At 52.1% G+C, this 22,397-nt stretch overlaps 1 protein-coding gene across 1 annotated transcript in view; it reads left to right on the top strand.

The window, feature by feature from the left end:
- The window catches only part of UVSSA (UV stimulated scaffold protein A), a 49,140-nt gene that overhangs the window by 15,140 nt on the left and 11,603 nt on the right, over positions 1–22,397 (top strand). Inside the window, exon 7 of the mRNA XM_004383526.2 lies at positions 11,070–11,175. Within this exon, the coding sequence (XP_004383583.2) occupies positions 11,070–11,175 (106 nt within the window). The remainder of the gene's footprint in view (positions 1–11,069; positions 11,176–22,397) is intronic.

The following is a 22,397-nucleotide window of genomic DNA, read 5'->3' as shown; positions in this document are numbered from 1 at the left end:
CGTCGAATCGGCTGCAGTTGTCAGTACGGCAGTCAGGTGCTTGTGGGTGCTCAACGATGTTTTCGTTTTGATGTGTAACTTAACTAAGAAGTTATTTTTGTGACTTCTGACCAAAATTCATTTTTCACAGTGAAAGAAGGATTGTTTTCTAGTTGCGGGAGGTAGTTAGTAATTCTGTTAGCGTGTTGACGATGGAGGTGATGAATTTCTTAGCAAACCCAGAGTAGGAACGGCCTCAGAGCAGGCTTGTGTCCAGAGTGAGGGCTACCGTCAGCAGTCACCCTGAGCAGGAAGGGATACAGGGCCCCGGGGACTGCTCCTCTGGCCGTCCCTGTGCCCGTTGCTCAGTAAAGGGAGGCTTTGTTAAGTTTCTGTGAGTTGTTCTGTCTTTCTTTTGCTCCTGTGTGCGGCATCTACTCTATTGCAACCGGGTGTCCAGGGTCCCAAGGAGGCCGAAGTGACAGGCAGTGATCGCTGACCCCATGTGCTCTGCCCGCCCCTCTCGCCGAAGCCCCGCGCTGGAGGCGCTGACTGCGTGCTGCCAGCCGCCACCCAGCGTGGACACACTCAGCTCCTGCAGCCGGACAGAGTTCTGTGTGGTGGTGAGCCAGGCAGGCCGTGGCAGTGACCACGCACCTCTGGAGGGCAGCTGGGTGCCATGGGCAGTTTCTGCGATGCTGCGAGTGGCTGGAGAAGGACAGGCTGTCAGGTGGCATGGCCGGCTCCCAGTGGCCCGGGGACTTTCTGGGCCAGCCATAGTGCTGGGGGTGGCAGAGCCCCCAGCCCAGCTCGTGGGCAGCCTGTAGGGCCCCGGGACAGCCTGGCCACTCTCAGGAGCTTGACTGTGCTCTGGCCACTGCCCTGCCCTGGGTGCTCGCCGGCCTCCTGCTCGCTGGGATGATGCCAGAGTGAGTGGTCCGGTTAGGAGACCTTTGTTCCATACTTGGCGTGTGGTGGGGGCCGTAAGGCTGTGTGTGGCAGGGCCCAGCGGGGGTGGGGGGCACTGGGTGCCTTGAATAGGTATGAGGGTGCGTGTTAGTGCTCTGGCTGCTGCTCCCCTGCCACACACAGCGTCCAGAGGGGCCCAGCCAGCCAGTGGATGGCGTGTGGTGCCCAGGCCCAGCTTCTGTCACCGCTGTCCCATCACCTTGTCCTGCCAGCAGATGCCCTGCCCCAGTCCTCCTCTGATGCTGTATTTGGAGGTCCCGGGACCATGGGGCAGGTGGCAGGCCCTCGTCCTGCTCACCCACTGTCTTTACAGCTGTAACCTGGCTTTGTCTCACCTGGAGCCTGTGGGCTATGCTGCTTAGAGGGCAGGACCCAGCTGTGCCCTTGCTTTACCTGCGAGCCGTGCACGGGCACATGGGTGGTGCTGGGCAGGTCAAAGGTGTGCCACAGTGCATGTTCTAGAACCTGAATGTTCGTGCACTGGAGCAGCTCTGGGCGGCAGGGGCTGGGAGGTCAGTGGCTGAGAAAATGTCCACCATCTACTCCAAACGCCAGAGAGGCTGATGGAGATGAGGGTGCTCACAAGGGGGCTGTTACATGTTGCCTAAGCTGAGGGACTTCAGAGAACGAAGGGGGCGCTGCTCCCAGTCACACTGGTGTGATGGGGTAAACCGAGGAGGTGCCCTACGGATGTCTGGGTGGAGGTGGGCTGGGCCTGTGCTGGACAGCACGGTCCGGCCAGCAGACTTGCCCACGGGGACTCTCGGGCACAGCTGGTCCTCGCCTGAGCCGTTTGTCAGAGAGGGTGCTCGGGGTGTCTGCCGTGGTCGGTTGGACCTGTCAGGTTGGAGTCACTCGGATTGGAAGGTGTACGGCTTCAGTGGGAAGGAAGACATTGCCCTCCTCCTTTGTCAGTTGAATGGACGCTTTCTAGGTCCTTCTCCACCAACTGATTTTAAAAAAAGGCACTGGATCTGAAGTCCTTGGGGATTTCGTTCATTCTGTGCTTGTGGGCCTGCAGCTCGGAGCAGCCTGGAGATGAAGTGATTGGCGGCCCGCTGGGCTGTGAGTGGCAGCGCCCAGTCTAAGGGAGCCCGCTTCCCAGAATAGACGCGGCGGGCGCCTATCTGCGCATCTCCCGCTCCTCACAGGCGGGCGGGCGGTGGGGGTGGCGCAGCACGCTTCGGGGCCGCGTCTGCTGCGGCCTGTGCAGAGGGCGGGCGGGCGCCGCTAATGAGTGTCACCGTTAATTAGAGCTGTTTTAATTAGAAATTATGAATGAGCTGTTCTTCACTAATTTTCAAATAAAATTTACGGAGGGTTTAAATCACTTGCCTCAGTGTTTCCCCACTTAGCACGGGATCGGCATCGTTAACTCTGCATGTAGAACAGGCTGAGCTGGGCGCACTAATTCAATAACGTGTGATTTAAATATCTTAAAACTTTTAACTAATGTGTCAGGGACCAAGGCAGATATGACGCCATGAGTTAGAAGCAAATGACGATATCTCTGATGAGGGAGCGAGCCCTGAGCCTGCTCTTGCCAGGCCCTCTGGGGACGTGCCGTGTCTCCCCAGGCGGCGAGATGTGAGCAGGCAGGGCAGGGCCGTTTGTCCTTTTTCGTTTGTAAGATTTCCAGTTTCTGTCTGTTGCCCTCGGTTCCCACATGATGTTATTTGCCTTTTGACATAGATGTTCCATCTTTAAAAAATATTCCAGCCAGTTTAAATATGTTTAACTGTTTGTTTTATAGAGTGTATCTGTCTCAGTTCCGTTTGGAAGGAGGCCGGGAATAAATCTGAAATAGATCGATATGGAGGGTCATTTGGTAGATTTAGTTCCCTGCCTGGCTCTGTTATGGGATAGGTGTAATAACCCGTGCCTGCTACATTTGTTAAGCTGATAAAAATCCTCTGCAAACTTTTAAATTGTCTGCTGTTTAATTATGTAGCTAAGATCACCGATTATTTCATATCGTGTAATTAACAAAATATTAATTTCCTACCAACTAGTAAGTCAGAAAAAATAATTTCCAGCATCAGCCTATTTAGGTTATCGGCAGTGTCCCTTTATTATTAGTTTCTTAGTCAGGCAGTTTGTTTAAGAGGCTGAAACATCCACATAACGGTCGCGGCTGTTTGTTCCTCACCAGTCAGGAGTCTGATGTGGGAGCCACGGATGTTTTAGCTGTGGACACATCCTAACACACTCACAGAAGTGGACACCAGTCCATTTGAGTCCCTACATGGTTTTCTGTCGGTGTTGGCCGTCTGCCTGCCTTCCAGACCAGCCACACCAGCAAACAAACGTTGGTCCTCGGTGTCACGCGTCTGGAAGCTGTCCTCCCACGCTGCTGAGGGCTCAGTGGGCGCAGAGCCACTGGGTGGGCTGCTGGGTGGGCCCCTGTGGGCTGGGGCAGCTGTGCACCCAGACGGCTCAGCTGAAGCTGCCTCACTTGCTGCTGTGCTGGGAGAGGTTTCCTGGATGCTGCCAGAGCCGCGTGCGGGTTTGGCTTCCCGTGGGTGAGAAGGACAGAGTTAGAACGCGCGAGGAGCGGACTGTCTCACACGTCAGACACCTCCAGGAGGAGCAGGAGCTAAACCACCGACCATCAGGGAGCCTTGTAACGCAGCGGTGCCTGGTAAACAAACTTCCCCGCTGATGGGCGCCCTCCATCATGGCTGAAGGCCGAGCCGCCAGATCCCCGGGAGGGCTGAGAGCCAGGGCTGGGGAGCCGGCAACCCAGTTCTCGCGAGGTCAGCCCGAGAGGAGCAGGAGGCGGCTGAGGTCTAGGAGCCTCTGTGTCCTGCTTCACCAGGAGGCCTGACAGCTCGGGTTCAACATGCAGCCTCCACAGAGTGCTTGGCCCAGATAACACCCACCCGCCCTGGAGTTTTCCCCTTCCTGGTGCCCGGTGGCCGGCATCAAGGATGGCGCTCCCCAAACATTTCCTGAACACTTTCTCAAGGTTGTCCCTTTAATTTCTCTAGGTAGATTATATCATCCCCATTCTACAGAGAAGAAAACTGGGTCTGGGGTAAGGCATGGGAGCCTTGGCCCCTTGCCAAGAGCTGAGCCGCCGGTGGAAGGGCCACCCAATCAGTGTGCCTCTGACACTTAGGGTGCCCTAGGGGACAGCTGAGCCCACTCCCCTGCTCATCTGCTGGCCTCAGGCTGCTGTTCACGGCTGCTGGGAGCGCTGTCACCTGCAGGGTCAGGCTGGAAAAGGGACAAGAAGCAGATGGCCCTTTTTCCACGTCTGGATGTAGTTGTGTGTGTGTGTGTGTGTGTGTGTGTGTGTGTGTGTGTTTACGTGTACCCTTCTGTCCACCTGGCTTTCCTTTTCCCTTGCCCAAAGTCTGGGTTCTCTGTGGAGCTTGTAGGAGGGCCTAATAGTTATTAGACATGGAGATCGCAGGTTGCCCTAACTAGAGCTGATTACACACTCCATTGGATGTGATGGTAGTTTTATGTAAAGTTCAGGTAACCCAAGTGATAACTCGGCTACTTTTCTTGCGCACACTACTTAAACCATTCCCTGGGCAGGGGAACTAGTTCTGCAGCCGCCACTCAGCGTGTTTTACCGCTGCCTCCAGGGGAAAGCTCAGGTTTGCTACGCCCAGGAGCAACAGGCCCTCTGGTTCGAGTTTACCAATGTGGAAACATTGAGGGCCTGGCCCCTCAGTCTGGGCCTGCCGTCTGGCCCACTGCTTGCCCGAACCCAGCAGAACTTGTGCTCCGGCCTCACTCTGAAAACGGGCCTCCTCACACCACCTCCCAGAAGGACGGACACAGCCCTTTGGGTCCCCTGGCCCCTGGGGCGCTTGCCCAGGCCTGGGTCCCAGACGGCTGCCCGGCCCCAGGAGCACCATGACCAGTGAACCCCAGAGGCCCGCTGTAGACGCTGGCGCCTCCCTGCAGAGATTTGTTCAACATCTCACTTCCCTTACTGATGGAGGTTAGATTAGCATCGAGGCTCTGTCGGGAAAACCCGCTCCTCTGTGTTTTCTAATATTACTGTAAAAACCTTTTCCATGAATTTAGATTCTATAAAAAGGGAGTCAGTCTGGAAAAATCATTTGCTTTAGGATGATCTTCAGAGATTTTTATTTCGGAGGCAAACATGCGTTGTACGAAGACAGGTTGGCACTGAAGCTGGCTGTATTTTGGCCAAGCCGGCTGACCTCCTGGCTGCCTGTGAGCCTGGCTGCCCGCGCCATGGTCAGCGCGCTGGGAGCGGCCCCAACCTCTGTCCTCTAGAAGGTGCTTCCCTGGCAGCCGCCCATAGATGCGCATGAGATATTGGCCTGGTGGGGTAATTTGCACGGTCTTTGCAGGGAGGGCATTAGCATATAAATAGCAGATGCAATGACGACCATCACAGCTGAGTACATTTAATTTTTAGTTTATAAGATAGAATGGGTTTTTAAATGCATAGCCATCAAGCCTGCTGAAAGACAAATGAAGTTTAGAGTTCACTTGTCTGACGATGCCTTACATCATTTTTTTTTAAAAAGGAAACAGACACACATAAAACTGAACAAAAGTGATTTCTTGGGTGAAAAGTAATTGAGATCGCGCACCAAGTTAATTAGATCGTACAGAATTTATTTAATGGCCCAGCTGCAGTCTCCCGGCCGAGCTCTTGGGGAGCAGTGGCAGGGCCCCGCGCGGCCTTTCCTCTTCTCCTTCCTTCTCCAATAATTAGTACCCTCACTGCATCCCTTCCGTAAACTGATTGCATTGTATATTTTAGCCATTTTATTGCTTGTTTAATTATGATCGCGGAGGCTCATTTTTCTAAATCCTTTTAACTGTGGGTGAGAATCAATTTGTATGAAACCAGCTCGGAGCCCGAGGTGTGTCTGCCCGGGAAGGCCCGGCACTGCGGCTGTGCAGCCACTGTGTGGAGAAGCGTCCCCTCCATGTTGCTCGGCCTTCCAGAGGCTCAGGTGCTCACAGGTGGCCCCTGACCGAGGTCGGGGAGAGCCTGAGGGGCTGCTCCTGCTGTCACCGGCCTCTGCCAGGGAGGCATGGGATTGGCCAACAGAGCTGCTGCCCACCTGCCCTCGTCCCTTCCAGGCCACAGTCCAACCTGTTAGGGAAGGTGCAGGAGACTCAGGTCTCAGAGGGGGCCGCCTGGCTTGACAGCAGGGAGGGGTTTGTTTTGTGTCTCAGGCATGATTTGTTTGGGGTTTATTTATTGTGATGAGAAAACTCACCTCTCCGGTTGGTTAAAAGCTAGCTACTCTTGAGGAAATTTTACAAGTCGGATGTCGTCTTGAAAACGTGTCCCCAACCCTGGATGGCTCCCTAGAGAATGGCATCTGCTTCAGGACGGGCCCACAGGCCTGAGAGTGACCCATCACAGTGCCCTCTCTAGGTGGCCTCGAGAGGGTCACCTCCAGTGGAGGGGTTCTGCCTGCCGCTGGCACGTCTGTGGCCACGTGTCCATCAGGGCTGGCCTTGTGTGACGTGGCCTTTGACCTTGAGGGGAAGGTTCGCACAGCCACTGCTACCGTCATGAACCGTTTGATTATTTGTTTTTTTCAAGGTGGAAATGGTTCTGTCCCTCTGGGCAGGGCCACTGTCTGGGGGATGTCTTGGTGAGGTGTGGTCCCTGGATCAGTGACAGCTGGCTGTGCCTCCGTGCCACTAAATTGGAGCACTTCTCTGCCTCTCTCCGCATCAGAACCGGCTCTGTCCTTCCTCAACGGCAGAGAGCCTGGTGTCCCGTGTCCATGGTGGAAGTTATCGCTGTAGGCTCTGTGATAGCTCACTTTGTCCCAGGCAGACAAAAACTGGAAAATGGAAGCTTTGAAGCTGAAATGTAGTGATATCAGTAGAGTCTCTCCATCGTAAGTCGACGTAGTTTGAGTGGGCCACCCTGGCCTCCAAAGAGTTTCAGACTGAGTATGGAAAGGGTCGGCTCCGGTCAGCTCTTGCTGAAGAGAGAGTCCGGGTGTCTTTAGAGGACAGGATTTGCCTGGAGGACCTGCCGGGTGGCTGAGTCCTAAAAAAGGCTGCTCTTGTAGAGGCAGATGTGGGCCGGGCCAGGAGACGCGGCTGCTTCTTCGGCTGGGTGTTTACAAAGGAGCTAATGAATCTGCCTTCTCCCGGAGACAGCTCAGCCCAGGAGGACAGCCTTATCAGTGCTAATTTAGGAACAGAGAGGAGCCCAGCACTCTGAATTCAGTCACAGGAATAAACCATTTTAGCTGGGGAGCAAGAAGGTATAACTCTTAATAGTTAGCTAAGCAGTTAAATATTTTTCAGGAAAAGGAAATGGAATGAAAGTCCCCGGTGAGATTCAAGGGTGTGAGCAGTAAGCACCATACTTTATGAAAATGACCCCCATATTTAAAATCTGGTGTGATATGTTATGCATTGTAGCACCCAGCCCACATCTACCTTTTAGAAAATTAAAACACATAAATTCTGTTTAGTGTTTGATACGCACAGCACAAGCCGCGAGCCATAATGCCCGAAAACCTTGGCTGCTTTGCACCTTTCATAAATTCCTGGGTAGATTCTATACAAAAATAATTTTCAGGTCCGCGGCTCATTGTTATTCAAACGTGATTGATCGTCGTCATTTGCTCAGCTCGGGAGTTAAGTGCCCCTGTCATTTCCAAAGAGTATAATTGGGACGTTTCACAGGTCAGCGGTGGAGACAGGCTTCCCTTTTGATCAGTGTTAGACTGATAACAAAAATTACGGTTCCCAGTGATTAATGTCTCCCGTGGCTCCCAGATGCACAGCCGTGGGTTGTGCCCAAACAGAGTGCATTTGCATCTGATTATGCCTCTCGGGGCAGGGGCTCCTTGCTGTGGCATTCCGGGTGCAGCAGGTATGGGCTTCTGATGCCTGGGCCCCCGCAGCAGCTGCATTCGCGGGGCGGCTCTGCAGTGGCTGGCAGGTACTGAGGGCCGTGAGCCGCTTCCTGCGAGTTCACAGACTGACACCGAATGCCACCGTGGATGTCCGCCTTGAACTTACGTGGGTTTGGTCTCCGGTGACCTGATGAACTGGTCTTCCGGGTCTTGGGGGTTTCCAGTCTTTCCTACATTTAGGAAACAGCCATGTTTGTATGTGGCTTTGACTCGTCTTTAGGAATAAAGGCACAGTAAGTTGTACACCTGTAAAAAGTTGAATTGGCAGAAGTTGTGTGATAGATATATTTATAACAATCTACATCCAAACAGCTCATGAGAATTGGTTCCTTGGTTTGGAGGTTTAGGGTCATGGTTTCATGGGTCATCCCAGCTAAATGGCCTAATAACATGTTTAGTGCTTCTGTTCTACCTCCTGGTTCTTTGCCTGAGGTCATAAAAGCTTGCAAGCAGCCATCTAAGGCACAATTGATCCCTATTTACCGGGAGCAACAGAGGAAGAAGGAGAGTCAGGAAAAGGAGGAGGAAATGGATGTGCGGCTAACTGCCTCCGTGAACAATGCCTCCTTTGCCATGAGATCGGAACTGGATGGTGCCCGGCTACCATTACTGAACATTTTGATCAAAGATTCCGTGGAAGAATCCTGATCAAGAGGGGAAAATGCAGAACAGAATTTCAAATTCTCATGGACTCTAGACTTTCTGGATCCATGGAGGGTGGGTGAACCCCTAAAACTATCGCCCTGAGATAATCTTTAAACCTTAAACCAAAAATATCCCCTGAAGTCATCTTAAAACCGAGCAATAGTTAAGCTTAACTAGTAAAAAAGTTCTGCCTTGAACATTGTGCTCTTTTAAGAATTATCTATATGGGACCAAACTGATAACAGCAACTCGAAAGGTTTGATAGGAACCTGAGGGAGCAGCGAGTTTATGTTAATGAAGGAGGAACAACTCAGAAAACCAAGAAACCCAAACCCGTTGCTGTTGAGTCTCTTGCAACTCATAGGAACCCTCAGAAAAGGAGGATGAGAACAGTTGTACAGCTGAAGGATGTCATCGGTGTCACTAAATTGTACACATAGAAACTGTTGAATTGGTGTCTGGTTTGCTGTGTATATTCTCAATAACAACAACAAAATTTAGGAGGAAAAAAAGAATTATCTATGTGAGATCAGATTGACAAGGGCAACTTGAAAGCTTGGATGGGAGCTTGGGGGCATTGAGTTTAAGGTAATGCTATGGTGGGACTATGGTGGGATGATCTGGAAAAGGATAGCGAGGATGGTGGCACAACTTGGAGAAAGTAGCCAATGTCACCGAATTATACATATAGAAACTGCCAAAATGGGCTATCTTTGGCTGTGCGTATTTTCACCAAAAAGAAAAAAAGAAGGCATAGTCAGCATGGTTAAGTTTTTCAGTTTTGCTCTTAGAATCTTGAAAGGGCCCTGTTGTCCTTGGGTAAGGGTTTTCTTTCACAGTCGCCGGTCTTAATCTGACGGGTCTCCTTTTCTGGATATTTCCTTCAGTGGGCGGGACGTGGCTGCGAAAATGACCGCGGGCAGTAGCTTTGGCTGTTCTGATGCTGCCGGCTCCCAGTAAAGAAAGTTGACCCCAGTTGTCCGCACGCTTCTCCAGCCCCTGCCAGGCCCCTCCTGGTCTGAGGTGAGCCAGGTGGCCTGCTGGCCTCCCAGGTGGCTCAGAGACTGAGGGTGAGACCTAGCACCCTGGCCAGTCTGGGCCAGGCACCTGGTGTGTGGCGGGCAAAGCGCCGAACCCCAGGAGTTCCCCGAGAGTTTGGGCAGCAGGTGGTGGGATCTCCTCTCTACCGGGTCCACTCAGGAAGGACAGGTGGTTGGTGTCCAATGGGGAGGGAGTACTTTGGGGTCTCTGGCTCACTGCTTCGCCCACCCCACCGGCCTCTCCCTGTCCTCTGTGTGTGTGTGGGGGAGGGGTGCTGGTTTCTATCGGGTCGGGTCGCTGGGAGAATCCGCGGCGCTGGGCCCGTGGGGGAGGAAGTAGAGCTGACTGGTGAGAGTGTTTCTGTCTGAGCAGGACCGCGCCCGAGGACGCTGGCCGTTTTACCTGGTTTTAGGGGCCTGTCTGCAGTGCCTGGTGGCCATAGGTCACTGGGACTTGGGCTCCAGCATGTGCCAGGAGGCCTGCTTCAGGGGACAGGCGGCCTTCGCGGGGGCTTTACAGATGAGATAGAGCCAGGTGCAGCAGCCCCGCTGAGTCCCGGCCTGGGGTGTCCCAAGGGGGCCGTTGTGCCCACTGGGGTGGGCAGCCCTGCTCATGGACCAAGGACCAGGCGGTGGTGGGTGGGTGAGGGGGCTTGGGGAAGGTCTGGGGGCGCGGTGGGGGAGAGGTGAGGATGTGGAAAAGGGCTAGGGCATGGGGAGGGGCAGGTTTTCTTACATTTAAAAAAAAAGGACACGTGAAATCTTCAGGTCTTCTCAGTGCAGAGGGGAGCAGGGTGTCAGTGACTCAGGGCTGCTTTCCCCCAGTAACTTAGGCCCCGTGTCCCCACCAGACTGACCCTGACCCAAGATGGCCTCAAAGGGAAAATCTCTTTCCTGTGTGTGTGTGTGGGGGGGGGGTGTTTTAAGTATTTTTTAAGGATAGAATACTCCAGAAATGCCTGTCACTTCTTGTTTGCATGTCAGGTACTTGTCACCCCCAATACCTGGGAAGGGTCCCCAGGGGGCAGTGGCCTGTCCCTGTCCCTGACCCTGTCTGTCCTCAGAAAAGGGCAGCTGCTTTAGATTGGTGCAGATCTCACGGTTACCCGCAGCCCACCTGGTGAGATAGGTCACTGTTGTTGCATAAGTCACAGGGAAGCTTTTCCTTTTATTGGGGTAAAATCCGCTGTTTTATTGGGCACTTTTGAAAAACAAGCGTGTCTGTTCCTTGAAGCTCTTGAAACAACGCTCATTTATGCCCCTGAGAAGACAGCACGTGTCAGAGGGGTTGTGGAGTTGAGTGTGTTCAAACGTGTGGTTTTGCAGGTGGACTGCAAAGGGACCCCCAGGTGTACGGAGCACTGGTGGAGAGGTGTTATTTTAGGAACAAGAATAGCCTTGGAGACAACTTTAAAATGTAATCCCATGGTGGATGAGGCTTAAACCCTGAACTGGAAAGAAACATTCTGGAGCAGTGGGCCTTTTGGGAGCTGCCTGGGTGATGGCTGCCGGGGTTCATGTAAATTTGGGGATGTTTCCACAGACTGCAGCCCTGGGGGACGGGAGCGAGGACGAGGACGAGTTTGTGGAGGTTCCAGAAAAGGAGGGGTACGAACCCCACATCCCCGACCACCTTCGGGCAGAATACGGTGAGCGCCAAGGGTGGGGGCGGACACAGCCCGAGGGAGGGAGAATGGTCTCGGTGAGGGGGGGTGAGAAGGGTGGGAGCGCAGCCCAAGGGAGGGAGGGTCTCAGTGGAGGGGGTGGGGGCACAGCCTGAGGGAGAGGGTAACTTGGTAGTGGGGAGTGGTGCAACTAAAGGGTGCAGCTCTAGGGAAGGGGAGTCTTGGTGGGGATGGGGGTCGCAGCCTGAGGAGATTCTGGGCAGAGTGGAGCCCAGCAGAGGCACAGACATGGGCCTGGAGGAGACAGTGGGGGGTGTGAGGGTAGCAGCAGAGGAAAGGGTGGGTCATCCCCATGGGGAGGCTGGGGGGAGCTCTGGGGGAGCTTTCTTTGCCTTGTGGCCATGACTGGCACTCCTGGGGGTCCAGGCACTGAGCTCCTACCTGTGCCCCCCAAGGGGTGGGGACTTGGCCCGTGTGGGTGTGCCCTCGGCCCCCGCTCGTGTGGTCCTGTGGTCATTGCGGGCCTCAGGAGGGGCGTCCTGCCTCAGCTATGCCAAGGGCTCGTATCAGTGCTCTGCTTTCATATAACGTGGCGTCATTTTTCCTTTCTTCCCTGGTTTGAGCCTGGGCTGGGTGCATTCATGCACCTGTGTACCGTGGGCACTTGTGTGGGGAGTGAGCCCCTTTGCAGGCGTGGGCTTCTGCTGGGCAGGTGGCTCCTCTCCTGGCTCCCAGCAGGGATTTCTCTGTGTAGAGCTGGTTGTCTACACAGAACAGGGGCCCCAGCCCACACAGGCCTGCCTGGTGCACCGAGAGGAGGCTGTGTCCTGTGCTTGGGCGCGTGGCCTCCAGGCACCTCCCGCTCCATGGGCAGCCCTGTGTGGGGACACACACTCAGCCCTGGAGGAGGCAAGTCTAGAACTGTGAGAAAAAGGCGCCCCCAGAGCAGGATGGCAGCGGGCTAGTGTCTGACAGCGTCTCCTGACGGAAAGTGTGGTGGCGCTGGGGAGTGTGGTTTTGGCTGGCCGGAGGGTGGGGTCCTCCCAGCTGGAGGGAGTTGGTGGCTGGGTGGAGAGGCAACGCCCCATGCTCTCCACAGCCCTTCTCTCTGATTCCCTGTCATGGGGGTGTCACAGATGGGGGGCCTCTTCATGTTTATAGAGTCACAGAGTCACCATCTGAACTGGGGACTGCCGCTTACTCCGGAATACAGGGCCCCATGTCCCTCCTCGCAAATCGCAAACCTGGCTTGGGACTGACCTTTCCTATTGAGAAAGATTGTTTCTCCAAACAAAATTCTGAAAGTTATGTCCTGCATCTGACGATAGTGGCCCTCTAGGGGCAAATGGTGGGACCCAGGTCACAATCTGGAAGTCTGCTCAAATGAGGGGTGCATGGGGGTGTTGCTTACAGCGAGAGGAAGCAAATAAAAACAAGGCCATGGCTTTTGTGGTGAATTAGACAAGTCAATTTGAATCTGAGGCTGTAAGACGAAATGTAAATTTGTTAAAAGAATTTAGATGATTAGGCAACTCAAGTGTGAAGGTATAACCCATTAGGGGTGTCATGCCAAATTAACACGACCAGACTTTTAACGACCTTCCATTTGTACAGTCCCTGTTTACTAGTGCACCTGCGGTCTGCGGGGCTGCCTGGCCAGCGCCATGCTGGAGGGCCATCCTGGGATTGGGCAGGCCGAGCACCTGGGCTCAGCGTGGGTTCTGGAGCCGGGAAGGGGGCCCCAAGCAGGGGACCTCTGGGTGACCCCTTGCTGGGTGCCTGCCGGCATCCTGGCCCTATTTCAAGCAAGGGCTGCAGCGAAGACTCAGGCCTGCTTTCTGCCTCCAGGGCTTCCCAGGCAAGCCGGTGATGGGGGACACGCATGCATAAGAGCCCTGCGAGGCTGCCCCCAGCCCTGAGCTGGCTGTTGCCCCATCAGCCATGCCAGACCCTTCCTACCCAGAGACTCGGTCCAGCTGTCCCCTTGCCTGGGCCTCCGTGCTCTTGTTCGGCACCTTCCCTTCCTCCAGGTCTCTCTCTGACCGCCTGGGCCATGCCCCGAGCCCCCTGGTGTGCCTTCTTCCTGACACTGCCCCCACCGGAAATCGTACCTTTGCCCATCTCCTGGTTTACGCTCTGCCTCTCCACCCAGAATGGGAGCTCCCTGTGGCCAGCGGCCACCCCTGGGCTGGCCACTGCTGCTTCCCCGCCCTTAGCACAAGGCACCCAGAGGGGCTTAAGAAATTTGTTAGGTGCAGTGACTGCCCTTTTCTGTACCTAGGGTGGTCTTTGCCCCCCTCCTCACCGGGCTCCCTGCTGCCCTCAGTTGGATGAGTTCTCAGCCCAGCCCCTGGGGAGGTGCCTGGTTGAAGTCTGACCACGCCGGAGGCCACCCAGAGGGCAGAACGCGTGCCTGCAAGGCCCTGAATGTCCCCCTTCTCGGGGTGTCTTCAGGGGCACCCGGGAGTCAGCATTGCCATTCCCTGGCATGTTCTGCTGAAATGTCCCGGTCTCGGGCACTTTTGTGAAGACCCCTGAGGATGTCACCGCTCTGACGGCGTCAAAGCTCTTAGCAGATGATACAGATCTAACGTTGGACGAGGACTGGGTCCCACACAGAGCGCAGTGTGGCGTTTTCCGTCTCAATCGCAGAAATAGCATCTACTGCTTACTTACGGCCCTGTCCGTGGCTCTGGTGTGGAGCAAGGCCAGAGACAAAGGGCAGACAAGTAAGGTGCCTCCCAAAGGGCATGTCTCCTTCGTCAGAGGTGACCTTGAAGCTCAGGACTGGTGGCTAGTAGCAAGCACAGCAATGTGGCAGCTGCCACTCGTGGCAAGCTTCCTCCATGTCACCTCCACTTTACCCGTGAAGAGGCAAACGCACAAACAGCCACCAGCAGGGGGGTGATGGAGCCGGCACTCGACTCTGCCTGGCTCCAGAGCCTGTGCACCTCGCCCTGCGCCATGCTGTGCCCCCCACCCCCCATGGTGGTGGAACAGGGCTACAGAGTTCCTTGACGTTCTCCTAGTGAGAGCGGGACCCCTGCCCCCCCACGCCCACCCCACCCCCTTGGGTCTGGGCAGGCTTTGACTGCCAGCCAGTGGAGCTCAGAAGGAGCCAGGCTGTAAGCAGCCTTGTTTGCTGGGACACTCGTGCAGACATGGCCCTGAGCTGCCATATGAGGAGTCTGATGATCGTGAGGCTGCCGTGCTGTGGGGAAGCCCAAGCCACAGGGAGGAGTGTACTTGGGTTGGCAGTCCCAGCTGAGCCCAGCTCTTGGTTCATCCCAGCCCCAGCACCCCAGCACCAGACATGTGCATGCAGACACCTCCAGGCTGTTCCAGTCTTCCCAGGTGTGATGGCACAGAGACATGCCTTCCCTGCTGGACCTTTCCTGGCCTAGAAACTCTGCCACATGAGCCGATGGCTGTGGGCTCCACCCCTGCACTTTGGGGGGTGTCTTGTTATGCAGCAGCAGGTACCTGGCGCACCCACCCCTGTGTTCCTGTGACACCTGCTCCCAGCTGTGGCCTTCTTTGGACTGTGTCGCGACTGACCACCTCATGAAGGCTGCGTGTGGGCAGGCTCTGTCTTTCTAGTGCCCACCACCGCGCTGGCTTGTGTGTGGGGGTATGTCATTGTAGTTCTGCGGGGGGCAGAGCAGGGCAGACAGATCCTGTTGATTTTCTATGCCACCAGTTCACCCCTTTCTTCGAAAGGCTCAAGACATTCATATTTAACCTGGAAGGAAGTTGGAACAGCCACTGTGGCCATGGCCTTCAGTCTGGGCCAGGTGCTGTTCTGTTCCCATGTTTGCTGAACATGGGTGGTGCAGGCCTGGGCAGCTTCTCGTTCTGTTGCACGTGGGGTGGCCATGAGTCGGGGGCCTGCTCGATGGCAACTGACAACATCAGTCAAGCTGAAAACAGGTGGATGGTTGAGAACGTGGGTGGGTGCACACAGCGCCCGCTGGTGCTGAGGGCTGGAGGACCCGAGAGAGGCTGGCCTTACCCTGCAGGCAGAGGCCAGAGTCGGAGCTGGGTCTGGTCTCCAGGCCTCGTGGGTCCCATGTGCCAGGCTCAGACTGCACCCGCCAGGTGGCGTCACCCGGGAGGCAGCCCCAGAATGTGGACTTTTTAGCTTCCTGGAGCCTTTTCCCCAGGAGAGCCCTGCCACCTGGCTGAGATGAAGCCGGAGCCCTCCTGGGACCTTGCTGGGAGCCCAAGGAGGGGGCACTGCTCAGAGATGACAGTGTGGGAAGCGCTGCCTGCCCCCCAGCTTCATTTCTGCGGGCACTGGGCAAATGGCACGTGAGAGGCCAGGAAACAGCTGGCAGCCCGGGAGGGGCTCCACGAGCATGGGACCTGGGTGGCGATCAGATGTGCTCTGCGGGCGAGCCGGCTCCTGGCGCTGGTTTATGTTCCGCCGCGGTTTTCTCTGTTAATGCAGGCGAACGTGAAGTGGTTGGACTTAGTCTAAATCCACACGGCCGCGGGAAGCACTGCTGTTTTTCTTTCTCGTTTTCTCTCTCTGAATTTGCGCTGAGGGGCTTTTATCTTCCCCTCAATCCCACCATTTCTGTCAGGACATAATCTCTTTCTCAAATTGACATTTTAATTACAAGGCCAACTGAACTAGGTAAAATCAATACTGGCAGCACTCGGCAGCCTAACTTTGCACTGCAGCCCCAGCCTCTCCATTTCCTCCCATCGATCTGCTGTGCCGCCGGCACTGTCTGCGTTAGGGCTCCGGGCAAATGCGTGCCACTTGGTCAATTTAAACAAAAAAGAAGGTTTGGACATTTTTATGATTCTCTAAACATGGCCAGGGGAGTACTTTGAGCCCCGAGTCTGTGCTTGCATCACCAAGCCCACGAGGACCGGGGGATGTGGTCACTTTGGTGTTGCAGCCGTGACGGGTGGTCTCTGCTTTCCCAAGGGCCTGTCATTCTCCCTGGAAATGCTCGCTCTCGGGGCCGGGGGAATGCTGTCTGCTTTTTGGATTTTTACTTTGGAAGTATGTCAGGGAGATTGATTTTCTACAACAATGTGCAAATGGTAGTGTTTTTTTAGTGCCCCGAGTATTTACCCTGCTTTAACACGCTTACCCGCCTTTTTAATGGTTCAAAACAGCAAATCAATGAAAAATATATTTCATTCTTGTAACTCTTAGGAATTCTCATATTGATCCTTTGGCTGTGATTGTATCTCTCTAAATGTCAAATTGTTCACTTATCAGTCTTGCCTCCTCTCGCTCTGTGTGTGTGTGTGTGCGTGTGCGGGCACTTGTGCACACGTGTGCGTGGCGTTGAGTGCGTGCCAGAAGGCTGACTGCATTGGCATCTGTATCGGTTGCAGTGACACTTTGCTAAAATGCTAAGTGGAAGCATTTGGAAGACCTTGTAAGTAAACTCTGGGATGGTATATTGGACGATGATGCTAAGTAGTAGTCAGCCAGGTTGTTTTCCGAACGCAGACAGCAACGTGCTTCAGGGCCTCAGAGTTCATGGTGGCTTCAAGGTCGCTAGTGGTCTGACCCAGTTGCCTTCTCTGAGTGGCTCTGTCCCGTGTTCTCCAGGCTCAACCATGGGAACCCAAGAAGTATGGCGACAGACCCAGCACTTGCCCGGCAGTGCAGTGCCTGAAGGGTGTTCTAGAGCAGTCCCTAAGGGCCAGATAGTATGTATTTTCAGCTGTGTGAGCTACATAGGGTCTCAGCTGCTGTAGTGCAAAAGCAGCCACAGAGAACAAATGAGTGTGGCTGTGTTCCAATATAACTTTATTTACAAAAACAGGCAGTGGGCCGATTGGCCCATGGGCAGTTGCCACTCCCTGTAAAGCAGCGAGGAGCAGATCTTGACTTTAGAAATGAGGGCTGTGTGGCCATTTCTGACTCATGTCAGGCCCAGCCTGTGCTGTGGAGAGGCTGCAGCACTGATTAGGCTCCAAAAACGGTCCAGGGGTTTGGATTTACAACACATTTTGGGGCGACACAATTCAGTCCATAACCTTATACCCTTTGGCCCCCAAAATTCATGTCCTTCCCACATGGAAAACCCATTTTGTCCCATCACATCACCCTAAAACTCTTAAATCCATTCCGAGTCCGAAATCGCCTCATCTGAATCATCTAGATGGAATCTGGGAGAGACGTTAGGCGTGTCCCATCCCAGGGCCAAGTCCTCTTCATCTGGGGACCTGTGAGATCTAGAAAACAAGTTATCTGCTTCCAGAGTGCAGTGGTGGAACAGGCACAAGGTAGACATTTCCATTACAAATGGGAGAAATTGGAGGGAAAGAAAGGATAACAGGCACAAACAAGTCCAAAATCCAACAGAACAAATTACAGTAGCTTTCAAGGCTTGAAAATAATCCTCTGTTCTCTGAGACCATCTGGGCAATGGCCCTGCCCTCCGGACTCTGGGTATTGGTCACGATCTCCAGATTCTGGTGTAGGCCCCTCGGCCCTGGTAGGAGGCCCACCTTCCAGGCCCACTGGTATGAAAACCTTGCCCCCTTGGCTTTGGGTGGCTCCATTTTCCTAGTCCATCTGAGTGACAACCCTGTCCCCTCAGCCCTAGTAATCTCCATTCTCCTGCCCTTTGGGCGTGGCAGCCCCATCCTCTCATCTTTGGGCAGCAGCCCCATCTTTTTGGCAGCCCCACACACCAGAACCTAGTTGATGGAAATCTGACTCTTTGAAACCCAGGAGGCTGTGGCTCCATCCTTTGAAGCCCAGGAGGCTGTGGCTCCACCCTTTGAGACCTAGAAGGCCGTGGCTCCATCCTTTGAAACTGAGGCTACCCTGCTTCCCGTGTTCCTTCCAACAATTGTGTTGATCTCCTGAGTTGCTCCAGGGATGGTTCTTTTCTTTTTTTCGGAAGACATTCTTCAACAAAAGATTGAGTCACCAAGTCGTTGGTGAGAGTTTTAGGGCACATGTCGTTCGTGTGTGTGACAGAACTTCCCAAACTTTTAAGTTATTTTATACAGTTCGTTTTTAAGTCCATCCCTTTCCTCTCTCATTTTACTGTAAATGGCAAGGAGAAATCATGCTGCCTCTAAGATCTTGCTTAGAAATCTCCTCCATCAAATACCCAAGTTCATCACTTACAAGCAGGGCTTCAAACCGGTTGGAAACAGTTCAGTCATGGCTGACGGAAACAAGGCAGCATATGCGTTGCATAGCAACCAAAGCTCTTACCCTTCGGATTTTGTCCCGAATAGGAAATGGTGCTGCCCTGCTCAAAGATGGCTGCTGACAGCTGCTTGGAATGTCTTTGCTCTCTACAGGCCTGCGACTTACCCAATCTCCCACGTCAAGCTCCTGCTCTTGCCCCAGTTTCAGCCTGTTTCTTCTCTTGTCTGGACTGTTTGCTATAGCCCCCTGATGGGTCTCTTGACTGCCAGTGTCACACCTCTAATCCACACCACTACCAGACCAAGCTGGCTCCCCTTTGCTGGTCTGGTTAAGTCTTAACTCCTTACCCTGGCCTTAGAGACGTCAGGCCCAGGAATGTGAACGGCGACACACCTTCAAAGCGGCGCATTTGGCTGCCATCTTTGAATGGAGTAGCGCAATTTCCTATTCGGGACCAAATCTGACAGACAAGGGCTTTGGTTGCTGTGTAATGCATACACTGTCCTTGTTTCTGTTGCATGACTGAACCATTTTGAACCGATTCGAAGCCCTGCTTACAAGTTCTACCTTCCACCAAACATTTGAAAATAATTCAGACAGGTTATTTACCACTGCATAAAAAGCATCGCCTTTCCTCCACTGCCCAGTTACACGTACATCGTTTCCTTTTAAATCATCCCCAGAAGCACGTTAATGTTCACAGGTCTAGCAGCATTCTGTTGATGGTGCCATGTGTATTCTCTCAGACAGTAGAGACTTTCTCTGTGGCTTTCCTCACTTCCTTCTGAGCCCTCACCAGAATTGCCTTTGACGTCTGTAATTCTGCCAACAGTCTCTTCAAGGCAGTCTAGGCTTTTATTATTACCCCATTGCCGTCAAGTCCATTCTGACTCATAGTGATGCTATAGGACAGAACAGAGCTACCCCATATGGTTTCCACGGCTGTAATCTATGGAAGCAGACCGCCACATCTTTCTCCCATGAAGCAGCTGGTGGGTTTGAACCGTTGACCTTTTGGTTAGCAGCCGAGTTCTTAACCACTGCGTCACCAGAGCTTCTTTTACTACTGTTGTTAGGTGCTGTTGAGTCAGTTCCAAATCACAGTGACCCTATGTACAACAGAACAAAACACTGCTCTGTCCTGCGCCATCCTCATGATCATTGTTATGCTTGAGCCTATTGTTGCAGCCACTGTATCAATCCATTTTGTTGAGGGTCCTCCTCTTTTTCACTGACTCTCTACTCTACCAATCATGATGTCCTTCTCCAGGGACTAGTCCCTCCTGATAACATGTCCAAAGTATATGAGACAAAATCTTGCCATCCATGCTTCTAAGGAGCATTCTGGCTGTACTTCTTCCAAGACAGATTTGTTCATTATTTTGACAGTCCATGGTGGTATATTTAGTATTCTTCACCAATACCACAATTCAAAGGCGTCAGTTCTTCTTTGGTCTTCCTTATTCATTGTCCAGCTTTCACATGCATGTGAGGCGATTGAAAGCACCATGGCTTGGGTCAGGCGCACCTTAGTCTTCAAAGTGACATCTTTGCTTAACACTTGAAAGAGGTCTTTCAGCAGATTTGCCCAATGCAAAGTGTTGTTTGATTTGTTGACTGCTGCTTCCATGAGTGTTGATTGTTGATCAAAGTAAGGTGAAATTCTTGACAACTTCAGTCTCTTCTCCATTTATCTTGATGTTGCTTATTGGTCCAGTTGTGAGGATTTTTGTTTTCTTTATGTTGAGGTGTAATCCATACTGAAGGCTGTCTTCGATCTTCATCACTAAGTGCTTCAAGTCCACTTTCAGCAAGCAGGGTTGTGTCATCTGCATATCGCAGGTTGTCAGTGAGTCTTCCTCCAATCTTTATGGCACGTTCTTCTTCATATAGTCCAACTTCTCAGATTATTTGCTCAGCATACAGATTGAATAAGTATAGTGAAAAGATAACCCTGATGCACACCTTTCTTAACTTTAAACCACACAGTATCCCCTTGTTCTGTTTGAATTACTGTCTCTTGGTCTAAGTACAGGTTCCTCATGAGTACAATTAAGTGTTCTGGAATTCCCATTCTTCGCAATGTTATCCAAAATTTCCTATGATCTACACAGTTGAATGCCTTTGCACAGTCAATAAAACACAGATAAACATCTTTCTGGTGTTCTCTGCTTTCAGCCAGTATCCATCTGACATCAGCAGTGATATCCCTTGTTCCACATCCTCTTCTGAATCCGGCTTGAATTTTTGGCAGTTCCCTGTCGATGTACTGCTGCAACCGCTTTTGAGTGATCTTCAGCAAAATTTTACTTGCATGTAATATTAATGATATTGTTCGATAAATTCTGCATTCTGTTGGATCACCTTTGTTTGGAATGGGTATGAATATGGATCTCTTCCAGTCTGTTAGCCAGGTAGCTGTCTTCCAAATTTCTTGGCCTCGATGAGTGAGCACTTCCGGTGCTGTATCTGTTTGTTGAAACATCTCAGTTGGTATTTCATCCATTCCTGGAGCCTTGTTTTTCACCAATGCTTGCAGTGCAGCTTGGACTTCTTCCTTCAGTACCATCGGTTCTTAATCATATGCTGCCTCCTGAAATGGTTGAACGTCCACCAATTCTTTTTGGTACAGTGACTCTGTATTCCTTCCATCTTCTTTTGACCCATCCTGCGATGTTTACTATTTTCGCTGTAGAATCCTTCAATATTGCAACTCGAGGCTTGAATTTTTTCTTCAGTTCTTTCAGCTTGAGAAATGCCGAGCGTGTTCTCCCCTTTTGGTTTTCTAACTCCGGGTCTTTGCACATTTCATTATAATTCTTTCCTTTGTCTTCTCGAGCCACCCTTTGAAATCTTCTGTTCAGCTCTTTTACTTCATTTCTTCCTTTTGCTTTAGCTGTTGTATGTTTTAGAGCAACTTTCAGGGTCTCTTCTGACATCCATTTTGGTCTTTTCTTTCTTGTCTTTTTAATGACCTCTTGCTTTCTTCATGTATGATGTCCTTCATATCTTTCCGCAGCTTGTCTGGTCTTTGGTCATTAGTGTTCAGTACATCAAATCTATTCTTGAGATAGTCTCTAAATTCAGGTGGGATATATTCAAGGCAGTACTTTGACTCTCGTGGTCTTGTTCTAATTTTCTCCAACTTCAGCTTGAACTTGCATATGAGCAATTGATGATCTGTTCCAGTCAGCCCCTCTCCTTCTCTCCCTTTCTCCCTCTCTCTCTCTCTCTATGTATATATATATGTATGTATACGTATATATATATATATATATATATATATATATACATGACTGTATATATATTAAGAAACTCTGGTGGCATAGTTGTTAAGAGCTACAGCTGCTAACTAAAAGGTCATCAGTTCGAATCCACCAGGTGCTCCTTGGAAACCCAATGGGGCAGTTCTGCTCTGTCCTATAGGGTTGCTATGAGTCGGAATCGACTCGACGACAGTGGTTTAGTTTGTTTGTTTGTTTGTTTTTACGTATATTAAGTGTATGAGTATTCAAGGAGCCACGGTGGCATAGTGGTTAAGCACTTGGCTGTTAACGGAAAGGTCCATGGTTCGAACCCACCAGCTGCTCCACAGGAGGAAGCTGTGGCAGTCTGCTTCCATAAAGATTACAGCCTTGAAAACCCTATGGGGCATTTCTTCTCTGTCCTATAGGATTGCTGTGAGTTGGAATTGACTTGATGGCAACGGGTTTTGTTTATGTGTATATCCATGAGAGAGAGAGTAGTGTGTGTGTATAAAATACGTGAGTTTCCCGACACCTGGGCTCTCTCTAGCATCCCTTTGCTGTGGATTCCAGAGAATATCATCTGGATGATGTTGACTCTTCAGAAATTATTGAGGTTTCTTTCTTGACTTGTACATGGTTGTTTTTGTCAGTTTTACGTGTATGCTTGGAAATAATTTATTGGACGTTAAGTTCTGCAGTGTCTGTTAGTTTGACCTTTTTAATCACGTTTTGCAGATCATCCGTAATTTGCTTATTCTTTGTTTGTTTGAACTACCACTTTGTGAAAAGAGTCTGCCAAATCCCCCACTACAGTTGTGGCTGTATTATATCTGTCTGTGGGTCTCTTGGTAGTTGCT

This window comes from Trichechus manatus, unplaced genomic scaffold, assembly GCF_000243295.1.
Source record: "Trichechus manatus latirostris isolate Lorelei unplaced genomic scaffold, TriManLat1.0 scaffold00111, whole genome shotgun sequence".
NCBI classification, from domain to species: Eukaryota; Metazoa; Chordata; class Mammalia; order Sirenia; family Trichechidae; genus Trichechus; species Trichechus manatus.
Note: the sequence above shows the minus strand (reverse complement) of the source record. Positions and strands in the feature narration are given on the sequence as shown.